Source organism: Rana temporaria, chromosome 11 (genome assembly GCF_905171775.1).
Source record: "Rana temporaria chromosome 11, aRanTem1.1, whole genome shotgun sequence".
Taxonomy (NCBI): domain Eukaryota; kingdom Metazoa; phylum Chordata; class Amphibia; order Anura; family Ranidae; genus Rana; species Rana temporaria.
In genome coordinates, this window is record NC_053499.1 from 10,323,669 (window position 1) to 10,349,843 (window position 26,175).

Here is a 26,175-nt window from a genome sequence, read left to right on the forward strand (position 1 = left end):
CTTGTGGTGAGGAAAGTAAAGTTGAAGAAGAAAGGAGAACTGCAGATTCAGGCGTGATGATAGGAAACAGTCCTGCTCCCAAGCGTAACACTTCTTTGCGCCACTCCCGCCGGAGTGGGTTCAGTGTACCCGGACAGGCCTCTCTCACTGTCTCTGCCACAGACCCTCCTCGGTGAGCCTCAGAAGATACCTCTGCCATAGGCCCCCTCTGGATTGAATTCTTGGAGATATCCCTCCTTAGGTGAGTTACGTCTGGATCTCCTTCAACTTGTCGCCCAGGTACCGACCGACAGGTGATCAGTCCCTCAGTGTGCGGCTACCTCAATCCCCGGAGGTTTGTCAAGGCCTTTTTGGACCGCCAGCCTCTCAATGGCGCTCCTCAGACTGACTCCCCAACGAACAGCAGTACAGCTTGGGATCCTCAATGGTGGGAACCCAGTCACTCACTGGATCCCCGTCGCTGTTCAAATGCCCCGAGCCAGCATGGCCCCAGAACCAGGAACACCGCGTGGCACGCACGCCCCAGGCCAGGTAGGCCATAACGCCGGGGCCCTAAAGGTGGGCGCCACACTGGACAAAGAAGACCCAGAACTAATGGGCGTCTGCCCCATAAATACCCCTCCCCAGCATGCACAGCGAGATCAAACCCTCCTGATTGGCTGCTGGGAAAGAGCACCCAAACCTTGACTCCACTGCTGCCACCTGCAGCACCGGGGGGCTGGAAGAACACCCCAGTACAACAGAATGAGCCAAGCTGAGGCAGAGACCCTGTTTTGCACTTAACAATCTGGATCAGAGTCTAACGACACTCTGTTCTACCCTTAAATTTGACCAGAACCGGTACCATAAAGTACACAGGCGCTACAAACATATTTTCAAATGTTCTGTGAATTGGATGCGGTGTAAAGGCCCGTACACACGATCGGATTTTCCGACGGGAATTGTGTGATGACGGGCTGTTGTCGGAAAATCCGACCGTTTTGTACGCTCCATTGGAACAATTGTTGACGGATTTTCCGCCGACAAACGTTGCCCAAAGGGTGGCGCTAAAGAGCTGAAAAAAACACAACGTTTTGTGTTTGTTGGTCGACAATTCTTTGCCGTTTGTATGCAAGACAAGTTCCTGGCCAACGCCCTTCGGACAAAAGTCCTACGCTTTGTCCGCAGAAAATCCGATCGTGTGCACCAGGCTTTAGATGCATCCAATTCGCATATGTGTGAACCCAGCCTAAAAAAAAAAAAGTATTTCACCTTCCTTCTTGTATTTATTCTTATATCTCAATTTACTGTTCATACTCATGCACCCGGAGCTTTAGAATATAGGGCCAGATTCTGGTAGATCCTGCGGCGGCGTCGCGTAAGCCATTTACACTACGCCGCCGCAACTTACAGGAGCAAGTGCCGTATTCCCCAAACACTTGCTCCGTAATTTGCGGCGGCGTAGTGTAATTGGCCCGGCGTATCCCTGCGTAATTCAAAGGGGGCGGCTTGTATTTAAATTAAGCGCGCCCACGTGCCGATCGAACTGCACATGCGCCGGGCTTAAAATAGCCCAGTGCGCATGCTCCAGTTCTCGACGGAAAACGTCAATGACGCCGACGTGGGCGTCATTGACGTAAAGTCGTATTCGCGGACGACTTAGGAAAACGACGTAACCGACGGAACAAGCCGACGCGGACCCGACGCCATACCTAACATGGCATACGGCGGACTGGCGTAAGGTTACCCCTCATATAGCAGGGGTAACCTTACGCTTACGGAAACGACGTAAGCGACGGCTACGCGCCGCTAATTCGTTCAGGAATCGGCGTATCAGGCTCATTTGCATAAACAAATGAGACCTGAACGTAAACGCCACCTAGCGGTCGGCGTTGTATTGCATTTAGGATCCGACGGTGTAAGTGATTTACACCAGTCGGATCCTAGCCTAATTCCGGCGTATCTTGTTTTGTGAATACAAAACAATGATACGCCGGCGGGAAATTCGATTTACGCCGGTGTATCAGTAGATACACCGGCGTAACTCTTCTGAGAATCTGGCCCATTGTCATTATTAGCAGGGGTTCCCTGAGACCAGAGAAACATTTATGAAAGCTTCACAATGACTGCTGCAAAGTGATTTTATTTGTGTATTTGTGTAACCAACAATGGCCACCAGGTGTCGCTGAGACTCCTGCGCTTCTCTTTCGCTCTCATTGTTACGGAAGTGCCGCTAGGTGTCGCTGTACAACAGCCCCTTTCATTTCCGTTGCGCGCAGTGTCCAGCAGGTGCCGCCAGATGTCGCTGTGAGCAGAGGGGGAGAGTGGGTCTGGTTGCTACGTGAGAAGGTGCCGCCTGGTGTCGCTGTGTCCCGCCTCCTCCGCTCTGCTCTTCCCGCCTGTGTAGTCGTTGGTCGGAGAGGTGCGCACTCGTAGAGCGGAGGATTGTCGCTGTGAGATCGCCATGCCGACCGTGGAGGAGCTTTACCGGAACTACGGCATCCTGGCCGACGCCAAGGACGATATCAGCAAGGTGAGAGAGCGGGGGAAGGGGGGTCCGGTGTGGGGGGGGAGGGGGAGAATCTGACCGGACTCTTCATCATCACCTACCGGGACTTATCTACCGAGGGCCTCCCGATGTGTCCATTTCTAGGGGAAACACCGACTACATACCGGGTATAATCACTCAATTCCGCCCCCCCCCCCAATCATCATTCGTCATTAATCATCCTGTGCCTCTACCCCTCCCCCATCATCATTTATCCTGTGCCCCTCCCCCATAATCATCACCCCCCCCCCATCATCATTCTCTTGTGCCCCCCCCACATCATTCCTGTTTGCCCCCCCTCTTTAATCATCACCCTGTTCCCTCTGTGACCCCCCCCTTCATAATCATCCTGTGCCCCCCCCAATTTTCATTACCCCCCCTCATCATAATCATCCTGTGCCCCCCCCCAATTTTCATTACCCCCCCCTCATCATAATCATCCTGTGCCCCTCCCCCATAATCATCACCCCCCATCATCCTCTTGTGCCCCCCCAAAATTCCTGTGAGCCCCCTCTTTAATCATCATCCTTTTCCCTCTGTGACCCCCATCATAATCATCCTGTGCCCCCCAATTATTACCCCCCCTCATCATAAACATCCTATGCCCCCCCAATTATTACCCCCCCCCATTTTCATCATGTGCCTCCCCCCCCAAATTTTTACCCTCCCCATCATCATCCTTCCCCCTGTCCTCTCTGTGACCCCCCATCATCCCTGTGAGCCCCCTCTTTAATCATTATCATCCTGTTCCCTCTGTGACCTCCCCCATCATTATCATCCTGTGCCCCCCCCAATTATCATTGCCCCCCCTCATCATTTTCCTTCTGTGCCTACCCCCCCCCCCAATTTTTATCCTCCCCCCGTCCTCTCTGTGACCCTATCGTCACACCCCTGTGACCCCCCCATCATTCCTGTGTGCCCCCTCTTTAATGATCATCCTGTTCCCTCTGTGACCTCCACCATCATTATTATCATTACACCCCCCTCCTTATCATTATTTTTCTCCTGTGCCTATCCCCCCCCCCCCCCCATCATCATCATCCTTCCCCCTGTGACACGATCGTCACACCTCTGTGACCCCCCCAATTACCTTCATGTCACCCCCATAACCTTCCACCCCTTACCCCCCCTAATCATCACATCATCATTACACCCCCCATCACTGCCACACCCCCATGTCCCCTTACCCCACCCCCCCCCCCAAAATCATCACACCCCTGAACCCCCCTCATCACCTGACCCAGTTATCCCCATGTCGCCCCCACACCCCCAGATATATCACCCCTGTACCCCCCCATCACACACCCTTGAAGTCCTGCCATCACCTCTACATCCCTCTGTACCGCCCTCCGTCGTCATCATCCAACACCCCCCCCCCCCCTGTCGTCATCACACAATCTTGTACTCCCCCCATCATTGTGCCCCCCATCATCATTACACACTTCTGTACTCCCCTTCCCCATCACACATTTCTGTTACACACCCCCATCATTATCATCATCATCACACACACCTCTATCCTGTGGCCAATGTGTTGCAAAGATGAGTAGAGTAATTTGGGGAGTTCTGTTGTCCTGAGGAGTAGATTCGTCCAGCGGGCAGTGGTGGTTGAGGCGGGCGATGGTGGTGGGCAGTGGTGATGGTGGTGCAGGCGGCGGGCAGTGGTGGTGGTGGCGGTGTGCGGGCAGTGGTGGTGGTGGCGGTGTGCGGGCAGTGGTGTCGGTGTGCGGGCAGTGGTGGTGTCGGTGTGCGGGCAGTGGTGGTGTCGGTGTGCGGGCAGTGGTGGTGCAGGCGGCGGGCAGTGGTGGTGCAGGCGGCGGTCTGTGGGCAGTGGTGGTGTAGGCGGTCTGTGGGCAGTGGTGGTGCAGGTGGTCTGTGGGCAGTGGTGGTGCAGGCGGCGGGGCAGTGGTGGTGCAGGCAGTGGTGGTGCAGGCGGCGGTGTGCGGGCAGTGGTGGTGCAGGCGGCGGGGCAGTGGTGGTGCAGGCGGCGGGGCAGTGTTGGTGCAGGCGGCGGTGTGTGGGCAGTGTTGGTGCAGGCGGCGGGCAGTGGTGGTGCAGGCGGTAGATGAAGGTTGGGAACGTGGGATGCGTTTGCCCCGTTCCCGAGTTCCCATCACATTGGAGTTCAGGTTATAGAAATGTTGCGCTGCGAATGTCTCGCCATCCGGGCAGAAATCGCACAATATTCCTCCTCCATGTTTGTAATGTGAGAAGTCAGTTTCTATCGGGTGCTTTTCACAGGGTGGATGTATCATTCCCCAACATTCCATCCTAAGAGTGATCAGCCCGAAGAACATTCAACCTGAAGAATGAGAGAATATTTCAGCAATAGAGAAAATAACTCCACATTCTGGGGAACATTCAACCAGAAGAGGAAATATGAAGAAGTCTTCAGTGCTGTACAATGTGTATGGAGATCGCTGAGTCCGGAAGTTGTACACAACTCATACAATGTCTGCAGAGAGGGATCCCCATTGTTCACCTTGGGGGGGGGGGGGGCTCACAGATCTTCAGTACGAGGGCCACGATTTATATTTTACAAATATTTATTGGACAAAAATAAATTCATTTTATAAATGAACAAATCTGGTTTAAAGGGATTGTAAAGGAAAAATGTTTTCCCCTAAATATCTTCCTTTACCTTAGTGCAGTCCTCCTTCACTTACCTCATCCTTCCATTTTGCCTTTAAATGTCCTTATTTCTTCTGAGAAATCCTCACTTCCTGTTCTTCTGTCTGTAACTCCACACAGTAATGCGAGGCTTTCTCCCTGGTGTGGAGTGTTGTGCTCGCCCCCTCCCTTGGACTACAGGAGAGTCAGGACGCTCTCTACGTTGCAGATAGAGAAAGGAGCTGTGTGTTAGTGGGTGTCCTGACTCCTGTAGTCCGAGGGAGGGGGCGAGCGCGTCTCTCGCCTCCCTTCTTTGCGTCTCTCGCCTCCCTTCTTTGCGTCTCTCGCCTCCCTTCTTTGCGTCTCTCGCCTCCCTTCTTTGCGTCTCTCGCCTCCCTTCTTTGCGTCTCTCGCCTCCCTTCTTTGCGTCTCTCGCCTCCCTTCTTTGCGTCTCTCGCCTCCCTTCTTTGCTTCTCTCGCCTCCCTTCTTTGCGTCTCTCGCCTCCCTTCTTTGCGTCTCTCGCCTCCCTTCTTTGCGTCTCTCGCCTCCCTTCTTTGCGTCTCTCGCCTCCCTTCTTTGCGTCTCTCGCCTCCCTTCTTTGCGTCTCTCGCCTCCCTTCTTTGCGTCTCTCGCCTCCCTTCTTTGCGTCTCTCGCCTCCCTTCTTTGCGTCTCTCGCCTCCCTTCTTTGCGTCTCTCGCCTCCCTTCTTTGCGTCTCTCGCCTCCCTTCTTTGCGTCTCTCGCCTCCCTTCTTTGCGTCTCTCGCCTCCCTTCTTTGCGTCTCTCGCCTCCCTTCTTTGCGTCTCTCGCCTCCCTTCTTTGCGTCTCTCGCCTCCCTTCTTTGCGTCTCTCGCCTCCCTTCTTTGCGTCTCTCGCCTCCCTTCTTTGCGTCTCTCGCCTCCCTTCTTTGCGTCTCTCGCCTCCCTTCTTTGCGTCTCTCGCCTCCCTTCTTTGCGTCTCTCGCCTCCCTTCTTTGCGTCTCTCGCCTCCCTTCTTTGCGTCTCTCGCCTCCCTTCTTTGCGTCTCTCGCCTCCCTTCTTTGCGTCTCTCGCCTCCCTTCTTTGCGTCTCTCGCCTCCCTTCTTTGCGTCTCTCGCCTCCCTTCTTTGCGTCTCTCGCCTCCCTTCTTTGCGTCTCTCGCCTCCCTTCTTTGCGTCTCTCGCCTCCCTTCTTTGCGTCTCTCGCCTCCCTTCTTTGCGTCTCTCGCCTCCCTTCTTTGCGTCTCTCGCCTCCCTTCTTTGCGTCTCTCGCCTCCCTTCTTTGCGTCTCTCGCCTCCCTTCTTTGCGTCTCTCGCCTCCCTTCTTTGCGTCTCTCGCCTCCCTTCTTTGCGTCTCTCGCCTCCCTTCTTTGCGTCTCTCGCCTCCCTTCTTTGCGTCTCTCGCCTCCCTTCTTTGCGTCTCTCGCCTCCCTTCTTTGCGTCTCTCGCCTCCCTTCTTTGCGCCTCTCGCCTCTCCTTCTTTGCGCCTCTCGCCTCTCCTTCTTTGCGCCTCTCCTCTTTGCGCCGCTCGCCTCCCCTCCCTTCTTTGCGCCGCTCGCCTCCCCTCCCTTCTTTGCGCCGCTCGCCCCCCTAAGCCTTTTCACATTGCAGTACCCCTTTAAATCAGAGACCAACTGATCGGATTCCTCGGTCCATTCACTGAATCTGAGGATACGCTAATGATTCTAGCTGCGGGCCGGATGTGCCCCGGGGGCCATAATCTGCACCCCCCGGCCTTCAGTGATCTGTCCAATAAACTTCCCTCCTCACAAGGCAAGAAATAGAAACATTTCACACTCCCCTCCCACATTCCGGCCCATATTTGGTGAGATAATTGCGCAGCGATCGTTTTCCACACACAGACCTCAGAGATCGTTCTGTTAACACTTCCTTATTTTTGTATTGCAGCACAGAGCGGCCTATCAGGTGATCCTGGATGGCGTAAAAGGCGAAGCGAAGGAGAAGAGATTGGCGGCGCAGTTTATTCCCAAATTCTTCAAACATTTCCCGGATTTGGCCGACGCCGCCATAAATGCCCAACTGGATCTGTGTGAAGACGAGGATGTGTCGGTATGAACCACGCTGACAATTTGATGTTGTGCCATTGATTTCACATAGACAGGTTCACCGGGCACTGGGGGGAGGGGTGCTTTGTGCAGCTGCTTTGCATCAATGTGTGATTTGGTTTTGGGGGATGGGAGGACATGACCTGTTCTGTTCTTTACACTTCTTTAGATCTCTTTATGCAAACTTTTTATCTTAAGATGTTCATTACAGTGTTGGTATTCGCAATCAACTTAAAGTGGAGTTTCCATCCCAATTTTGTTTTCATTATTGTGCTCATTAGACCTAAAAAAGTAAAGAAAAATGTTTTTTTTACTCATCTGGAAATGCCTGTTGCTATGCAGTCCCACGAAATCTGCCTTTGGAATCACCTAGGATCCTGATATCATCTCCCTCTAATGCTCCTGGGAAATGTGTGTCATCATTTCCCAGGATGCAGTGCGCTACCCAATTATCACTCCCCATCCAAGACTTCCAGGAAGTAAGTGCTTGTAGGCTTCACAATGCCCACAAGCAAAATGACAACGGTGTGGACATAGTTTTATAAACTATCTTTTTTGAATATCTATGCGGATCAGCGGCGGATTGTAAAATAGTAAGTGACCAGATTTATATTATAAAAACGCAGGATGAAAGGACATACATTTAAAAAATGCTAATTGTGGTTGGAACTCCGCTTTAACTCATTCGCTCCTTTTTTAGTCTGTTAAATTCCAATCTAAACCTGACTAGTCTTCAGCCGGGTAAACACTACACCAGTGATGGAGAACCTCGGAACCCCAGATGTTTTGGAACTACATTTCCCATGATGCTCCACTACACTGCAGAGTGCATGAGCATCATGGGAAATGTAGTTCCAAAACATCCGGGGTGCCGAGGTTCACCATCACAACAGTTTTTTTTTTTTTTTTTGTGGGTTGCACGAAAAAAAAAAAACCCTACTAAAACTGGTGCGTGCAGGATCTGGTTCAGCTCTGCATAGAAACCAATCAGCTTCCATGTTTTATTGTCAAAGCTTAATTTGAACAAGCTGAGGTTAGAAGCTGATTGGTCACCATTAGGGTTGTCCCGATACCACTTTTTTAGGACCGAGTACAAGTACCGATACTTTTTTTTTCAAGTACTCGCCGATACCGATACTTTTTTTTTTTAAATGTGTCCCCCCACAGATGCAGCCATGTCTCCCCATACCTAGATGCCGCCGCCTAGTTAATCAGCGTGCGGAGAACATTAGGCCCCTTTCACATTGAGGCGTTTTTCATGCGGTGCATCGCTAAAAATAGCGCTGCTATACCGCATGAAAAATCATGCCCTGTAGTGTTCAATGTGAAAGCCCGAAGGCTTTCACATTGAAGCGGTGCGCTAGCAGGAGCGCACCAAAAGTCCTGCTAGCCGCATCTTTACCGCGGTATAGGAGCGGTGTGTTCACCGCTCCTATACCGCGCCTTCCCATTGAAATCAATGGGAAAGCCCGGTAATACCGCCCGCAACTTGGGCGGTATTAACCCTTTTTCGGCCGCTAGCGGGGGTTAAAACCTCACCGCTAGCACCCGAATATCGCGGTAAATACGACGGTATAGCCGCGCTACAAATAGCGTAGCTATACCGTCACCGCGGCTGCACGCCTCAATGTGAAAGCGGCCTTACAGCTTTCATTTGAATAGCTGTCTGTTCCCCGCCGCGTATAGACACTCCCCCTTGCTCGGGATTGGACGGGTGATCTGTCTATCAAAGTGCAGATCACCCGAGCAAGGGAAGAGTGTCTATGCGTGGCGGGGAACAGACAGCTATTCAAATGAAAGCTGTAATGTTCCCCGCACGCTGATTAACTAGGGGGCGTTGCGGTATGCGGGGGTAGTATCGGATCTGGCATCGGGGGCATTTGCGGGAGTACAAGTACTCCCGCAAAAGCTCAGTATCGGTATCAGGACAACCCTAGTCATCATGCACAGCTGCTCCAGTTTTAGTAATTCTCGCCCTTGGATTCAAAGCCATTGTGACGGCCAATAATAATCCTGAACTGACTCAACTTTTTCTACTCTAATAGATCCGGAGACAAGCGATCAAAGAACTATCACAGTTTGCAACGGGGGAGAACCTTCCACGGGTGGCAGATATTCTGGCGCAACTTCTGCAGTCAGGTATGGTGGAAATCGGGAATCGGTCACTAGGATAAGCCTCGCCATATGAAATCTGTGTGCACTCATACAACTGCTTTTCTAGGATTGTATGCAAATTTATTTCTGTGACCCTCCTTTTTTTTTTTTTCTTTTTTTTTTTTTTTTTTTATATATATTATACCATCAAGTTTTGTATTTATAATCTTTCCTGTTTTTAGATGACTCTGCAGAATTTAACTTGGTGAACAACGCCTTGCTGAGCATATTCAAAATTGATGCCAAAGGTAAGAGCAGTGTCTGTCTTCTGGTAATACGTTCTGTGCTGGAGGAACCAGTTCGGCAGGCGATCGTGGCAATAATGGCTCAGCCTAAAAAAAATTTCTTTTGACTTGTTTTATTTTTACTCAGCGCGTCTCAGGTGAGGCTGCTTTCACACTGATCCGTTTTTTTTTTTTCTTCCGCTTTTGCATTAAGAACAAAAGCGAAAGAAAAATCTGTGACCATGCAATCCTATGGAAATCTTCACACTGACGTGTTTAGTAAAATCCTGATTGGTGCAGTAAAAAAAAACACAACAATTAAGCACCTCCCTATGGATATACATAAAAAACGTGGCCAAAAACGCAACAAGATGAGTCAGTCACCTGGCCTGTGAAAAAGGCAGCACAAATGCGTTTATTCTCCCCATGTTTAGTATCCATTATTTGATTCTGTCATTCGTGTTGCTGCACTTAGTTGGGTCTTTGGTGCAGAACTTTGAGGAACTGCAGTCTGTTTACATTATTTGTACACAAAGTAGATCATCTCCATAATAGACACAAAGCGACCAGGTCACTGGGAACGTGCTTGGCACGCCGGAGAACCTTCCAGGTGGATGACGCGTTTCGAGGGGCGAACCCCTCTTCTTCAGAGTACCTTTTCTCCTAAGCCTTGGAAGGCAGCAAGGCCTGTGCATCTACCGGGAGCCATAGAAATTCTAGGTGCTATCTACTACCGTCACATTACTTTTGAGCGCAGGAGATTTTGTCTGCGATCAAAGGGTGTGTGTATATATGTGTGTGTGTATATATGTATGTGTGTGTGTATGTATATATATATATATATATATATATATATATATATATATATATATATATATATATATATATATATATATATATATATATATATATATATATATATATATATATTAATGTATATGTGTGTGTGTGTGTATGTATGTATGTATGTATGTGTGTGTGTGTGTGTGTGTGTGTGTATATGTATATATATATATATATATATATATATATATATATATATATATATATATATATATATATATATATATATAATGTGTGTGGTGGGAGGTGCTTTTACTAAAAGTCATGGAATTTATTTATACACAAACTCCAACCCTTCCCATCTTATGTGATCCGGCGCCCTGTAGCATTAAATCTGTTATAAGGCGGTCGGCAGCTTGGTTAATGAAAGATCAAATAGCTGATCATAGGATATAAGAAATATACTGTATTTATAATACGCACTTTTTCCCTTGAAAATGGGGGGCAAAGCAGGGGTGTGTGTTATAAGCTGACATTGTACCTCACCAAGCCGTCATCTCCTCTTCACTCGGCTCACGTATTGCACACACACAGTTCCGCCACCGGCAGTGTTCTGCCTATCACAGTAGCTGGTCCGATGCCGGAGGCGGAACTGTGTGTGTGAGACATGAGAGCTGAGAGGAGATGACGGCTCTGATTTCCTGATTCTGGCTGCTGGTGAGGGAGATGGTGAGGCTGCAAATGACAGTAAAAAAAGCGTTAATCGGGCTGCATTGAGGGCAATAATCGGGCTGCATTGAGGGCAATAATCGGGCTGCATTGAGGGCAATAATCGGGCTGCACTGAGGGCAATAATCGGGCTGCATTGAGGGCAATAATCGGGCTGCATTGAGGGCAATAATCGGGCTGCATTGAGGGCAATAATCGGGCTGCACTGAGGGCAATAATCGGGCTGCATTGAGGGCAATAATCGGGCTGCACTGAGGGCAATAATCGGGCTGCACTGAGGACAATAATCGGGCTGCATTGAGGGCAATAATCGGGCTGCATTGAGGGCAATAATCGGGCTGCATTGAGGGCAATAATCGGGCTGCATTGAGGGCAATAATCGGGCTGCAGATAGCCATTGATCATTAATTTGCTTCAAAGTTGTTTATTTAAAAAATGTTTTATTCCTGAAACTGCCCTCTTAAGATTGGGGTGCGTGTTCCACCCTGATTAAATACGTTGCTTGTTCTGTGCAGGCACCCTCGGAGGATTATACAGCCAGATTCTTCAAGGTGAAGACATTGTACGGGAAAGGGCCATCAAGTTTCTTGCTAACAAAATGAAAACCGTTCCTGAAGATGTCATGACTAAAGAGGTGGAAGATTACATTTTTTCTGAATCTAAGAAGGTAAGCTATACACACAGATAATGGAGGGGTAGATGGGAAAAATTGATAATTTATCCAGGTATGCCTGCATGTGGGCAGCGATTATCGCTCATATTTTCTTTAGAGTGGTTGTAAAGTCTCAAACGCACTCCCATTATCCATTCTCTTATGGGGCAATAGTAATGGTGTGTGTGTGTGTGTGGTTTTTTTTTTTGTTTTTTTTTTTGCAAAATCTTCTTTTAAGTATGTTTGTTTTAGATTGGAGCTCTTCCATGCGGTCACATGGTGGTTTGTTCTCACTCCCGAGCAGAGGGTCTCCAGTGGGGGGATGGTTATTCCTCTGTCACTATGACCTTGTGAGAACTGGTTTCAGTTTCTTCTCATTGGCATCATAGGCGAGGAGGGGTGGCAGCAGCTGCCAGGGAATAGTAGTAATCTATAAAGGTGAGGGGAGGAGATCAGGAAAAAAATAAGACTATGAAAATTGTAGGGGGAGATGGAGGACAGGCGAGTAATCTGACCACCCTATCCTGATCAGCGGCCATGATAAACGTGGTCGGTTTAAACGGGAACAGGCAGGATCAACCAGGTATTGTACAACATAGAAAGGGACAATTGATATGGCAAAAGCACTGTGCTATATCTCGTGCCTTAAAGGGACACAAAGCTCCACCCAAAAGTAGAAGCTCCGCCTGTTCGCACCCTCTCTTCTCACCCCCCTCCTCTCTGCAGTTCGTATGTTAAAGAAGTTGTAAAGTCTCATTCTTTACATTAAGGTAAAACCCTTCTGTACTTCACATGCCTCCCAGACCACCACCCACCCCTCTTTTCTTACCTGAAACCAATCGTTCCAGCGATTAGCACGAGCTCAGCGGTTCCAGCCGCTGTCTTGGGTCTTCATTGGATAGATTGATGGCAGCAGGAGCAATTGGATCCAGCTGCTGTCAATCAAATTCAGTGACACGGGGGGGGGGGGGGGCGAGTCCTGCTGTCTGTGTCTATGGATGCAGCAGCAGGGCTCAGAAATGCACCCGCACAAGTGTCCCCAGGGAAAGCGGCTTTCTGTGGGGGCACCCGATAAAGAAGAGGGGCCAGGAGTGCCACCAGGGCACCACAGAAAAGGAGGATTGGGGCCGCTCTGTGCAAAACCCTTGCTCAGAGCAGGTAAGTAGAACATGTTTGTTTTACCGCAAAGCTTTTCCTGGATGTTGGCTACTGGGAAGTGTTTTTTGGTTACTGGAGAGAGACTACTCTAAATACAATATCTTGCAATAGACTACAAAAGTACATATAATGTGTGTTTTGTGTCTGATGTTCATGTTTGTTTTATATATTGCTTTTGTCATTTCACAGGTTCTGGATGATGTCACCGGGGAGGAATTTGTCCTGTTTATGAAGATCCTGGCCTCTCTGAAGACATTACAGACAGTCAGCGGCAGACAGCAGCTGGTAGATTTAGTATCTGAGCAAGCGGGTCTCTATCAAACCCTCAACCCCGCAGACCCCGACTCTGTGGATCGCCTCCTCCAGTGTATGCGGCAAGCTGTGCCACTTTTTTCTGTAAGTATTTTCTTTCCTTGTTCATAGGGAACAGAATAAAGCACTGTGATGACTTTTAAACATTAATGTTGTTGTTTTTTTCTTTTGTAGAAAAATGTCCACTCCACTAAGTTTATGACCTACTTTTGTGAGCAAGTGCTTCCCATCCTGAGTTCCCTGACCAGCCCAGCAGAGGGCATCGATGTCCAGTTGGAGGTGAGTGTGTATACTCTTGTTGATGTGGGTTTCATTTTACTATTCTAACAACTTCCGATGTTCCAAAACGGAGCGGAAGACCAAATGGCTCCTTTCCAAATTCCGGTTCCTTTCCGGCCTTTCTAGTTTCATTACATACCTTATTTTATACCCAGTGATGTCCTCACTAGATTGCTTTGCTTCTCCATGCAATGCAGGAAGATCATTGGCTGCAAGTAAATGGCATAATGTGCTAGTATACTAGCCCAGGAGTCTCCAAACTGCAGCCTGAGGGCCAGATGTGGTGGTCCTTTGCTTGCCTTTATCCGGCCCTTGGGGCACTATTGCTCCCACTGACACCAACAATGGGGCACTATTTCTTCCACGATACCAATGATAGGATACTATTCCTCTTAGGCCCCGTACACACAAGGAGACATGTCCGATGAAAACGGTACGCGGACCGTTTTCATCGGACATGTCTCCTGGGAGCTTTTGGTCTGATGTGTGTACACACCATCAGACCAAAATCCCTGCGGACAGAGAACGCGATGACGTAGAAGACACCGATGTTCTCAAACACGGAAGTGCAATGCTTCCACGCATGCGTCGAATCAATTTGACGCATGCGCGGGATTTCGGGACGCTGGTTACACGTCATAACCAGCGGACATGTCCGATTAGGTGTACTAACCATCGGACATGTCCGACGGACATGTTTCCAGCGGACAAGTTTCTTAGCTTGCTAAGAAACTTTTGTCCGCTGCAAACCTGTCCGCTAGGCTGTACACGCGGTCGGACATGTCCGCGGAAACTGGTCCGCGGACCAGTTTCAGCGGACATGTTCGACCGTCTGTACGCGGCCTTACTAATAGGGACACTACTCCTATTGACCACCAACCCTGAGGCCATATTCTCACTGATGCTGGGCCCGTGATATTTTCTGCCCCTGCTGGCCACAATCTGGCCCTCCTCAAGTCTGAAGGACAATAAACTGGCCCTTTGTTTGAAAAGTTTGTTGACCCCTGTACTAGCTCATTATGAAATACTTGCCTTAGAATGAGGTGTCGGTATCTCATCCCGGTCCATGCCGAGGGAGCTGACATTTTGCCTTCGGCGTGTCTTCTGGGTTCGTGGCTTCGGCGCTGTGAGTGGCCCGGAGCCGAGATGTCACTCCTGTGCATGCGCAATGGAGTTTTCTTCCTGACAAGGTCCGGCAGCATCTGCCAGGCATTCACAGCGCATGCACTGCTGATGTCAGCGGCTGCATGCAAAGCGAATATCTCCTAAATTGTGCAGGTTTAGGAGATATTCATTATACCTACAGGTAAGCCTTATTATAGGCTTACCTGTAGGAAAAATAATTTAAGTGGGTAGTAGAGTCCACTTTTTTTTGTTTTCTTACATGTATAAGGCTTACCTGTAGGCAAAATGAATATCACCTAAACGGGCACAGTTTAGAAGATGTTCACACTGGATACAGCCAGTGACCTCAATCGCTTTAATCGTAAAAGGTATCCCTCCAGAGGTGCGCTGTCACCACTAACCGGCCTTCCATCTACACCCAATCTTCCTCCCAGGTTCGCAGGCTCCAGCCATTTGAATGGCCGAGCTGCAATGACTTCAGTTCCGTGCATGAGAGTTGCGATTGTGACACGGCACTCTGGATTGATGGCACATTCAGTGTTCACTTGCTTCAGAGCACAGTGCGCATGCACTGGTGATGTTATCGTCTGAAGAAATTGTCAATATCTTCTAAACGGTGCATGTTTTTTTTTTTATTTGTTTTATACCTACAGGTAAGCTTACCTTTTTTAGGTACAAGTGATCAAGTGGTGGTTACCTCCGCTCAAGACCTCATGTACACAGGGCATTTTAAAAAGAGGTGCAAAGCCGGTACCGACGCCAGGAAAAGGCAGCTGTAAAAACGCGCTCTTAGAAGCGTTTTGCGATAATGCATGTTAAGCCACGTTTCCGTTTAGCGGCGTTTCTCTCCCCTCTTCTATTTTCCACCCCCAAAACCAATTACTACAGCTTAAAAATGCTTGATGCTGTATACAGCGTTAAAATGCGTTTAGTCAGGTTTTTTTTTTTTTTACAGCTGTAGCGCTGCTGCTCCAGAACATGCTGGACCTGGGGTTTTTGTTGCATCTTGAAAACGCATATACCACTTACAGCTCCTTTAAAGCCTGTGTGTGCATGGACAAGTAGAATAACATTGAGAGGCAATTTGAAGCTGTAAAAAAAAAAAAAGTCTGACGCTGCTAAAAGCGCCCTGTGTGCATGAGGCCTTACATTTTTGTTTTAGATTCCATGCAAAGTCACAAATACTTGATGATCCTGCCAATAAAGTGCAGCTTATGCATACTGTTTTTTTTGATTGTGTGGCAACGCTGCTGCACTGCTCCTGAATTCAGAGCAGAGTTGCCCTCTAGTGGGAGGAGATGCTGCTGCAGGGGGTGTGGCCTGTAGTTTGTCATCACCTGGCCACACCTTCTCCTGACAACGGTTTTCTGGATTGACTGCACTGTCTCCGCTGCTGAAACCTGGCGTCTCTGACACCTATTGTATCCTATTTGTTCTGTCCACATTTTATAGGTTGGCCCAAATGTATGAAAACACAGATTTAAGTTTTCCCAATATATTATCGTTTTTAGATTATAATTTGCTTTAACTCCTCAAATTTTTTTCAGGTGTTGAAGCTTCTGGCTGAGATGAGCGCCTACTGCGGAGACATGGAGAAACTTGAATCAAATTTAAACAAACTCTTTGAGAAGCTTTTGGTAAGTAACTTTTCAGATTTGTTTTTGATATTATAAGATTTAAGATTTTAAAATGTATTCTGCTAAAGTATTTGATGGGACTCTGGTGCGGGATTAATAATTCTGAAAGTTTTAAAACCAAACCTCCTTTTTAAAGTGGTCAAAACCCCTCCCATGTACGCAGTGAAGGGACTGGACTCGGGTGATACAAAGAGATGCTAACCTGCTCTGTGTAATTGTTTTGCACAGAGCAACCTCTATCCTCCTCTTCTCAGGTCCATTGCTGGCGATCCTGGCCCCTCCCCCTTGACAAGTGCCCCCATAGCAAGCTGCTTAGTGTGTGTGTGTGTGTGTGTGTGTGTGTGTGTGTGTGTGTGTGTGTGTGTGTGTGTGTGTGTGTGTGTGTGTGTGTGTGTGTGTGCGTGTGTGTTCTCACAAGCCGGCTCTTCTGTGTCCATAAGACACAGCGTGTGGCTTGGTCTAACCCCCTGCTTCCTCCTCACTGGCTGTGATTGACAGCTGCAGGGGGCCAATGGCTCCCGCTGCTCTCTCTAAGCCAATGAGGAGGAAGAGAGCAGGGAGAGCCTCTGCTCTCGTGCACAGCGCTGGATTGAGTTTGGGGAAGTATGAGGAGGAACTGCCTGCAGAAATATTTTTACCCAGAATGCATTATAGTGGAGGTTCACCCTAAAAAACATCTATCATTACATCCAGCATATTTCCGACATCTACAGTATGCTGTTTTTTTTTTTGCCGTACATACCGTTTTATTGTTTTCCCTCCCGGCTTCTGCAGGAGTGGGCGTTCCTATTCGGAGGTTAGATGATTGACGTCTAGGCGTGTTTTATGTAAATTACTCGTGACCCGACGTAATTGAAGTTTTTTACGAACGGCGCATGCGCCGTCCATGGACATATCTCAGTGTGCATTGCTCCAAATTATGCCGTTCTGATGTGAACGTAAATTACGTCCAGCCCGATTCGCTTACGACTTACGCAAACAACGTAAAAAGATATAGGCCTGTTCCGATGTCCATACCTTGCATGGGCTGCGCCACCTAGGGACCAGCTTTATCTTTACGCCGGCGTATCTCTAACGTAAACGGCGTAACTAATTGCAAAGGGCGCACGTACGTTTCTGAATCGGCGTATCTAGTCATTTGCATATTCTACACCAAACTCAACGTAAGCGCCACCTAGCGGCCAGCGTAAATATGCAGAGGAGACTTGCGCCGCTCGTATCTTGGCCTAATTTAAGCGTATCTGGTTTCCAGAATACGCTTAAATTTACGACGGCGTAGACTCGGTTACGACAGCGTATCTACTGATACGCCGGTGTAACTCTCTGTGAATCTAGCTATGAGTGTGTAAGTGATGAGTGAAAGAACACATCCTCAGCAACCCTTTAGATCAGGGATATGTAATTAGCGGACCTCCAGCTGTTGCAGAACTATAAGTCCCATGAGGCATAGCAAGACTCCAACAGCCCCAAGCATGACACCCAAAGGCAGAGGCATGATGGGACTTGTAGTTTTGCAACATCTGGAGGTCCACTAATTGCATATCCCTGCTTTAGATGGACATAGTCCTCCCTGCTGGCCACTGTACAGTGCAGACTTTGGAGATGCTGCTCCAGGGCGGGGTTGTCTACATCAATAGTAACTGAGCTAGAGTACCAAGCTGATAAAAAAAAAATGCCTAAATGTGCATATATTGCAGATGTTCTACAGATGCCTGTAAAAAAACTTTCTTTCTTCTTTTTTTGCGCTCACATGCACTTTAAATCTCCTCTGCCTATTTCTTACCATTGTCCTCTCTGCATTACCAGGAATACATGCCGCTTCCTCCGGAGGAAATAGAAAACGGGGAAAATTCGGCTAACGAGGAGCCAAAACTCCAGTTCAGCTACGTGGAATGTTTACTATTCAGTTTCCACCAACTTGGACGCAAGAATCCAGATTTTCTCACCGGTGACAAAGTGAATGCTGAGAAGCTAAAAGACTTCAAAATCAGGTGAATATTATAACCACAAAAAAAGTAATTGTTACGGTTATTTTCAGATCTGGATGATTGTGATGGGGAGGGGGGTTGGGTGATTGGGGGGGGGTGTTCAGGTTTCTTTTACATGAACTATCTGTATAATGACGTATCGCTAAATGCTTCCATTTCTGTTCTCCAGGTTACAGTACTTTGCCCGAGGATTACAGGTGTACATTAGACAGCTTCGCCTGGCCCTGCAGGGGAAATCCGGGGAGGCCTTAAAAACAGAAGAGGTGAGAATCTATTGCAGATACCTTGATTTTTAGCCCTCGTCTGCCTTATATATATATATATATATATATAAATCAGGGCTTCGGAGTCGGGGGAAATTTTGGGTACTCGGAGTCGGCAAACAATACTCCGACTCCTACTAAATTTAGATTGGAATTAAAAAAAAAAAAAGCAAGTTTAAATGTCCCAATTCACAAAAAGTTATAATTAATGACTTCTCTACTGTAAGAATAAAGACCAATGCATGCAGTGCCTCACGTAACCGCAAAACGAACACGTTAAGTGACCGTGAAGAAGCATGCTTTTCATGTGCTTCACTATATGGCACGCAACACACAATTAGGAGCTGCAATACTTATACTTTCCATAGTGTTGTGTTCTGCTTTTACAGGGAACGCATGTTAGAGAACCAGTAAGTGTCCAAATAAAAAAATTCCAACAGGAGTTTTATAAAGCACTAAAAGAAGTTGAAAAGTATGATCGCTCATCAAAACTTACTGTTGAAGAAGCCATCCTTGTTTATCCAGAGATCGATAGTGATGTGGCCAGAATAGTTACTGCAATGCCACCCACCCAAGTCAGTGTCGAAAGATTATTTTCAGCCCTAAAAATAATAAAGTCTGACTTAAGAGCCTCTATGAAAGAGGATCTGGCAGAGGCAATTCTCTTCCTTAGAACTCTACATTGAATTGATTTGCATTTGCTAAGCCTAGAACTACATTTCAAGATTAATATAAACCATTTCTAGGTTTTGCAGATTTTGTTTTTGGTTCATTATAGATAAGCTTTGTTTTTGTTCTAAAACAACCAAATAATGTGGTTTGTATTTTTGAACTGGTAAAGATCCTGTTCCTGATGTTTATGCCTGCTGCTACTATCCAGCCACTTGATTGTTTTCATTGTGTTTGTCTTTTGCTTAAACTGTGCAATACAGTAGACTGTTGGCTTCCCAGCCAGTAGTCCTGTGGTAGGTTGCGTTTCTTTCCCTCAAGGAATGTATAAAATACATTCGCATATTAATACAGAGGAGTCGGAGAGTCGGAAGTACATAAAACTGAGGAGTCGGAACATTTATCTACCGACTCCACAGCCCTGATATATATATATATATATATATATATATATATATATATATATATATATATATATATATATATATATATATATATATATATATATATATATATATATATATATATATATATATATATATATATATATATAAATAAAGTTTCATCTGTTCACTAAATAACGGCTAAAAGACCTGCTCTGTACTATTTTTTTTTTTTTCCTCCTAGCAGCTATACTGCAGCCATCACCAGCTCAAAGTAGTAATGTGTGTTTGTTTTTGTTTTTTTGTACAGAACAAAATCAAAGTGGTAGCCTTGAAAATTACCAACAATATAAATGTTTTAATCAAGGTAAGTGATTGTTTTATATGTAACAATCTTGATGTGCTAAAAGTGACCGGTGTTAATCAAAACTAGTGTATCAAAAAAATATATAAAATCCCAAATAAGTCCAAATCTGTGAAGAAACCGGATGTAAAAGGATCTTTTCAATCCGAAATTCACGCCACCTGGGTGTACCTCCACCTTGAATAAAAAGGGCTTTTACCAAATCATGTGCAGCCTTTACACAGTCATTAAGGTGCTATATAGATTGATATACTGTCTGTAGAAGGACCAGTATCTCCACCAGAGCTTCACTAATGGTCACTCGAGTCTCCCAACCAGTAACCTGAGATGTTCCACCAAAATATACAGAAGAAGAAACAGGAAGACCCACCTAAAACCATATAGGCAGTTTATTAATAAATCTGTGACTAGCCACTCGCAATAACTCACTAGCCTACCTGTACCTTCTGTATTGAACTGCACTGTAATTGTGCTGCCCCCCCCCCCCCCCTATACATTGTAAAGCGTTGTGTAAACTCTTGGCGCTATATATGTCCCCTCCCGCTGCTTGTAATAACAACCGAGTGGCTGCTGAGTCGCATCGGTTGCTATTACAATAAAGCTGACTGTTCGCTCTAAAGAACGATGCATGCGGCTGCACGCATCACCCCAATAAAACCCCTTGGAGCAATATCGGGTACATTTGTGGCCGTTCAAAAAAAAGTGAATAACAGCTGCCGAAAATCGGCCTCACCTATAATCGGAGGATCCCTAATGCATGTAAAACTTATGTTGGAAGATTTGTTTTATCTCTGTGTATCATCTGAGGCTCTTCACTGGGTATAGGAGAGGCTTTACATCCACTTTAAATGTTTTTCTTTTTTTGTATTTTGATTGGGGGGGGGGGGGGGCGAGGTACTGTTACTATTTAGGAGGAACTTTGATATTTTCTCGCCTCCTTGGCTTTATAGTTTAGCAGGTTACATTAATGTGTTTGTTTTATTTCAGGATTTGTTCCATAATCCTCCATCCTACAAAAGCACAGTGACCCTGTCCTGGAAGCCAGTACAGAGAGCAGATATCGGGTGAGTCTGACATTGGAGTGGAGAGATCTAGTGCTGATTGCGACAAAAGCTGTAAGGGGGGGGGGGGTGTGTTGTCCAATTCACGAGCTGAATGCGGCCCAAGAGGGCTTTGCATGCGCTCAAACCACAAAATTGTAAACTTGGTTATTAATGTGGCCAAGGCATGTCCGATGCAGACAAGCAGGGTCCATTGATGTCTCTAGGGATGCAGTGCTTGTAATGGCATTGGCGAAACATGCAGGGACTCCTACTAGTTGGTTCCAGCTAAGTAAGTGGAGCATGACTGGATCTAGGAAGGTGCTTGGGTGGGCTTCCCCCCCCCCCCAAGATTTCAGTTGTGCCCCCCAACCACAACAACTTCTCTTTCGCTGCCTTCTCTATCGCCGCCTCTTTCTTTCTTCTCCTCCTCCTCCTTTTCTTTCTTTCTTTCTTTCTTTCTTTTTCTTTCTTTCTTTCTTTCTTTCTTTCTTTCTTTCTTTCTTTCTTTCTTTCTTTCTTTCTTGTTTCTCCTCCTTTCTTTGTTCTCTCTCTTTTCTCCTCCTTTCTTTGTTCTCTCTCTTCTTTCTCCTCCTTTCTTTGTTCTCTCTCTTCTTTCTCCTCCTTTCTTTGTTCTCTCTCTTCTTTCTCCTCCTTTCTTCGTTCTCTTTCTCGTTTCTCCTCCTTTCTTCGTTCTCTTTCTCGTTTCTCCTCCTTTCTTCGTTCTCTTTCTCGTTTCTCCTCCTTTCTTCGTTCTCTTTCTCGTTTCTCCTCCTTTCTTCGTTCTCTTTCTCGTTTCTCCTCCTTTCTTCGTTCTCTTTCTCGTTTCTCCTCCTTTCTTCGTTCTCTTTCTCGTTTCTCCTCCTTTCTTCGTTCTCTTTCTCGTTTCTCCTCCTTTCTTCGTTCTCTTTCTCGTTTCTCCTCCTTTCTTCGTTCTCTTTCTCGTTTCTCCTCCTTTCTTCGTTCTCTTTCTCGTTTCTCCTCCTTTCTTCGTTCTCTTTCTCGTTTCTCCTCCTTTCTTCGTTCTCTTTCTCGTTTCTCCTCCTTTCTTCGTTCTCTTTCTCGTTTCTCCTCCTTTCTTTGTTCTCTTTCTCGTTTCTCCTCCTTTCTTCGTTCTCTTTCTCGTTTCTCCTCCTTTCTTCGTTCTCTTTCTCCTTGCTCCTCCTTTCTTCGTTCTCTTTCTCCTTGCTCCTCCTTTCTTTGTTCTCTTTCTCCTTGCTCCTCCTTTCTTCGTTCTCTTTCTCCTTGCTCCTCCTTTCTTCGTTCTCTTTCTCCTTGCTCCTCCTTTCTTCGTTTTCGTTCTCTTTCGTTCTCCTTCTCTTTCGTTCTCCTTCTCTTTCTCCTTCTCTTTCGTTCTCCTTCTCTTTCGTTCTCCTTCTCTTTCTCCTTCTCTTTCGTTCTCGTTCTCTTTCGTTCTCCTTCTCTTTCGTTCTCCTTCTCTTTCGTTCTCCTTCGTTCTCCTTCTCTTTCGTTCTCCTTCTCTTTCGTTCTCCTTCTCTTTCGTTCTCCTTCTCTTTCGTTCTCCTTCTCTTTCGTTCTCCTTCTCTTTCGTTCTCCTTCTCTTTCGTTCTCCTTCGTTCTCCTTCTCTTTCGTTCTCCTTCTCTTTCGTTCTCCTTCTCTTTCGTTCTCCTTCTCTTTCGTTCTCTTTCGTTCTCTTTCGTTCTCCTTCTCTTTCGTTCTCTTTCTCTTTCGTTCTCTTTCGTTCTCCTTCTCTTTCGTTCTCCTTCTCCTCTGACACTTCCATGCCGGTCCCATCCTTGAACTACTATATATAGACACAGCACATGGTTGAAATCTGATTATCTGTCCAACATTTTCTGCTCATTAAGTATCCTTTATTGTTTGTGTGGTTGGTTGTTGGTTTTAACCGCCAGAGTGAAATCTGTTCCTCTGACTGACATCGGTGCTCTGGTGGCAGTTTGCCCAGAATGGAGGATGACTGACCTGTGTACAGTATGTGACTTTAATGAATAATTGCGTTTTCTTTTCCCAGACAAAAGAGAACAAGTGAAGACAGCACTACATCCTCTTCCTCCTCTTCCTCCTCCTCACCGCCAAAAAAGCCCATTATGGGACCAAAAAGAGACGCCAGACAAATCTACAACCCACCCAGCGGGAAATACAGCGCAAGTATTGGAGAGTTCTCTTATGGTGAGTGCAGGGAAATCCATGGTTGGATCTGTGAGTGGAAAAACGTGGCAGTCATGAAATAAAACCAAATATATAAAAAACGGAAAACCTTTTGGTCTAGTCGGGCATTTTGCTAGAAAAAAAAATTTGTCAGGACATTGATATCTGGCTTTTTTTTTTTTTTGCACTATGAACAAAAAAAAAAAAACTGCAGTAGTTATCAACTACCACCAAAAGAAAGCTCTACTTGTGGGATTTTTTTTTTTACATACATTTTATTTGGGTACAGCGCCACGCAATTGTCAAAGTAACACAGTGCTGTATTGCAAAAAAATGCCCTGGTCGTGGAGGGGGTTAAAGACTAAGGGGGGGGTCAAGTGGTTAATAAATGAACACTTACCTGTCCAGGGATCCAGCACTGTTCTCACCCGGGCCAGTTCTTTGGGTCCCGGTTCCACCATGTCTAGTGTGGGAAGCTAGTTGTGGCTTCAAAGCCAAGTGTAAATAGGGAGCGGGTGCTTGGAAAACCTTGGGCATACATTCCTGAGGGTTTCTGAGTTCAGCCGAGCTGTCCTCGGGCCTTTCCGCAGCTCTCCGGCGCCCCCACCTCTGGCCACGTGCGGTATTGCATGCCATTGAAGTCAATGCGGAACAAATTATCTTCATTTCCAATGACTTCTATGGGGAAACTCTTGGATATGCGAATACTTTGGATTACGAGCATTCTCCTGGAACGGATTATGCTCGTAATCCAAGGTCCCACTGTAGTTATATTGCTGCAGCTTGGACAAATGCAAGTAGGAGGGTAAGTCTGAACAGGATTTATTTTTGGCAGTTCACATATTTGGACTGTGTAGAGATCTGGTGTACTTGTAATGGAATAACTTGTCTTGCCCACTGACCTTTTTATTAATATAATTTGGATCTTACAGAACAGAGAGGAGGATTCCGCGGCGGCAGAGGAAGAGGTTGGGGGGGCACTCGTGGGAACCGCAGTCGAGGAAGAATGTACTAGAAGAGGAGAGACCCGGCATGGAGACACTCAGCTGACTGACGGACTGCTCAATGCCTCCTTTCAATTGCCACCGGCAACGGACTTTTAACATGAAGCATTCTTTCTACCTTTGTACGTACGTTTTGTATCCAGACGTTCTTCAGTCTCGTACACCTAACGTAGTTTTCAGCGTCACACACCGGATTCTGAGCCGCTTCCATGTTTCACGTAGGGATCTGCTCAAAACAACGACGCACATATCCCGCCTGAAAAAATAAAAATCCAGAAGTGTAGCAGTCGCATTTCTCTCTGGGAATCAATTGAAAGGAATGTGCAGATAACCTCATTATAGTGATCATAGGAACGTTGCTTTCAGGCCACGTTGGCACCCTGGTTTGAACGTTTTCGACCCTCAGCTGACAGTTGCGGTTCGGTTGTCGTTGCCAAATTACCTTTCCTCTGTTTTCGGCATGTGTGTGCAGGTGATAAAATTTACAGCTACGTTTCCAAGTTTTCCTTTTGCTGTGAAAGCAAATGTTTTATTGTCTCGTTATTTATTATTTTGCAACCGAATTATTATTATTATAGCCACCAATTTTACGTTTTTACTTTTTAGACTTTTTTTTTTTTTTTTACCAAATGTAAATCTGCCTGACGGATGCAAGACAGATGGAAATCTTTTTGTTGTGGACAAATACCAAACTGCCGTTTGCTGTTTAAAAAAAAAAGGATATATATAAAACTTTTTTGGGGAGAATGAGTCTTTATTTTTCAGCCAATCGTAGATGTTGTAAATTTGCCATTGCTGATTTTAAAGGATAAGTGCGCCTAAAGTGATATTAAAGGTTCCCGTGTTATTTTTTTTTTTTTTTTTAAATAACATGTCATACTTGCCTCCACTGTGCAGTTCATTTTGCACAGAGTGGTCCCGATCCACGTCTTCTGGGGTCCCACGGCAGCTCTCATGGCTCCTGCCTGCAATAGCTAACCCCCTCTGGGAAGCTCTCTCCCAAGGGGCTTAGCTTGCGGGCGCGCTCCTGTGTCATACATTCGGCGTCCATAGACGCCAAGTGCATGACTTGGCCTCACCCCCCTGGCGCCTGTGTCATTGGATTTGATTGACGGCAGCAGGAACCAATAGCTGCACTGCTATCATCAATCTATCCGATCAATGCGGACACTCCATGGAGAAGAGGACGCCAGGGACGGGCAGAACAGATGAACTGGCTCAAGTAAGTAAAAGGGGGGGGGGGGGCTGTAGGGCCCTTGATTGCCAGGTGTGTTTTTTACCCCAATGCATCCTATGCATTAAGGTGAAAAAACTTCTGACAGTGACCGACCCCCAACCCCCTGTTTTACTCACCTGACCCCCTTCGATCTCTCGGCGAAGACGTGCTACCTCTCTCTCGGCTCCTGATTGGATAGTTTGATAGACAGCAGTGGGAACCAATGGCTGTGTTGCGATCAAATCCAATGACCCAGGAAACGAGGCCGGTGATCTGCCGAGCTGGTTCCGGCTATCGTGAAAGTTCTTGCGCAGGCGCAATGTGATCTGCCGAGATGGTTCCGGCTAACGGGAAAGTTCCTTCAAGGACTGCGCAGGCGCAAACTTCTTGACGGAAATCTCCGAACCTCGGACGGCATCCAGGGCGACGTGGATTTTGAGGTAAGTGGCCAGTCGGCCTCACGACCTCGCTGCACTCGGGCGGCTCGCTCCGCTCGCTCGGCCCCCTGGCTCTTTTTTTTAACATCCTCCAATCCACGGGGATGTTAATGAATGAGCCTGGATACCGGGTGAGGTTCGGAGATTACCGTCGGCAAGTTTGCGCCTGCGCAGTCCTTGAAGGAACTTCCCTGTTAGGGGAACATTAAGGACAAGTCATCGGGTCCTACATTCCGCGTCTATGTAAGACTCGAGTGGCCCCCCGGGAGAGCGCTTCTCCTAGGGGGTTATATGATGCGGGGAGGAGCTGATAGAGCCACCAAGGGACCCCGGAAGAGGAGGATCGGAGCCACTCTGTGCAAAACGAACTCCACAGTGGAGGCAAGTATGACATGTTAGTGATTTAAAAAGATGGGAAGCTTTACAATCACTTTAAAGGAGAAGTAC

The 26,175-nt window shown here is 47.0% G+C and overlaps 1 protein-coding gene across 1 annotated transcript; it reads left to right on the plus strand.

The window, feature by feature from the left end:
- The first annotated feature begins 2,347 nt into the window (after positions 1-2,347).
- Positions 2,348-24,822, plus strand: LOC120917027 (apoptosis inhibitor 5-B). Its single transcript, XM_040328016.1, has 14 exons — positions 2,348-2,512; positions 7,023-7,184; positions 9,226-9,319; positions 9,517-9,582; positions 11,586-11,737; positions 13,070-13,276; positions 13,367-13,471; positions 16,144-16,233; positions 18,040-18,224; positions 18,391-18,484; positions 19,847-19,903; positions 20,888-20,964; positions 22,935-23,092; positions 24,004-24,822. The coding sequence occupies exons 1-14, from the start codon at positions 2,444-2,446 to the stop codon at positions 24,084-24,086; spliced, it is 1,599 nt and encodes a 532-aa protein (XP_040183950.1). The 5' UTR covers positions 2,348-2,443; the 3' UTR covers positions 24,087-24,822.
- Positions 24,823-26,175: the final 1,353 nt, after the last annotated feature.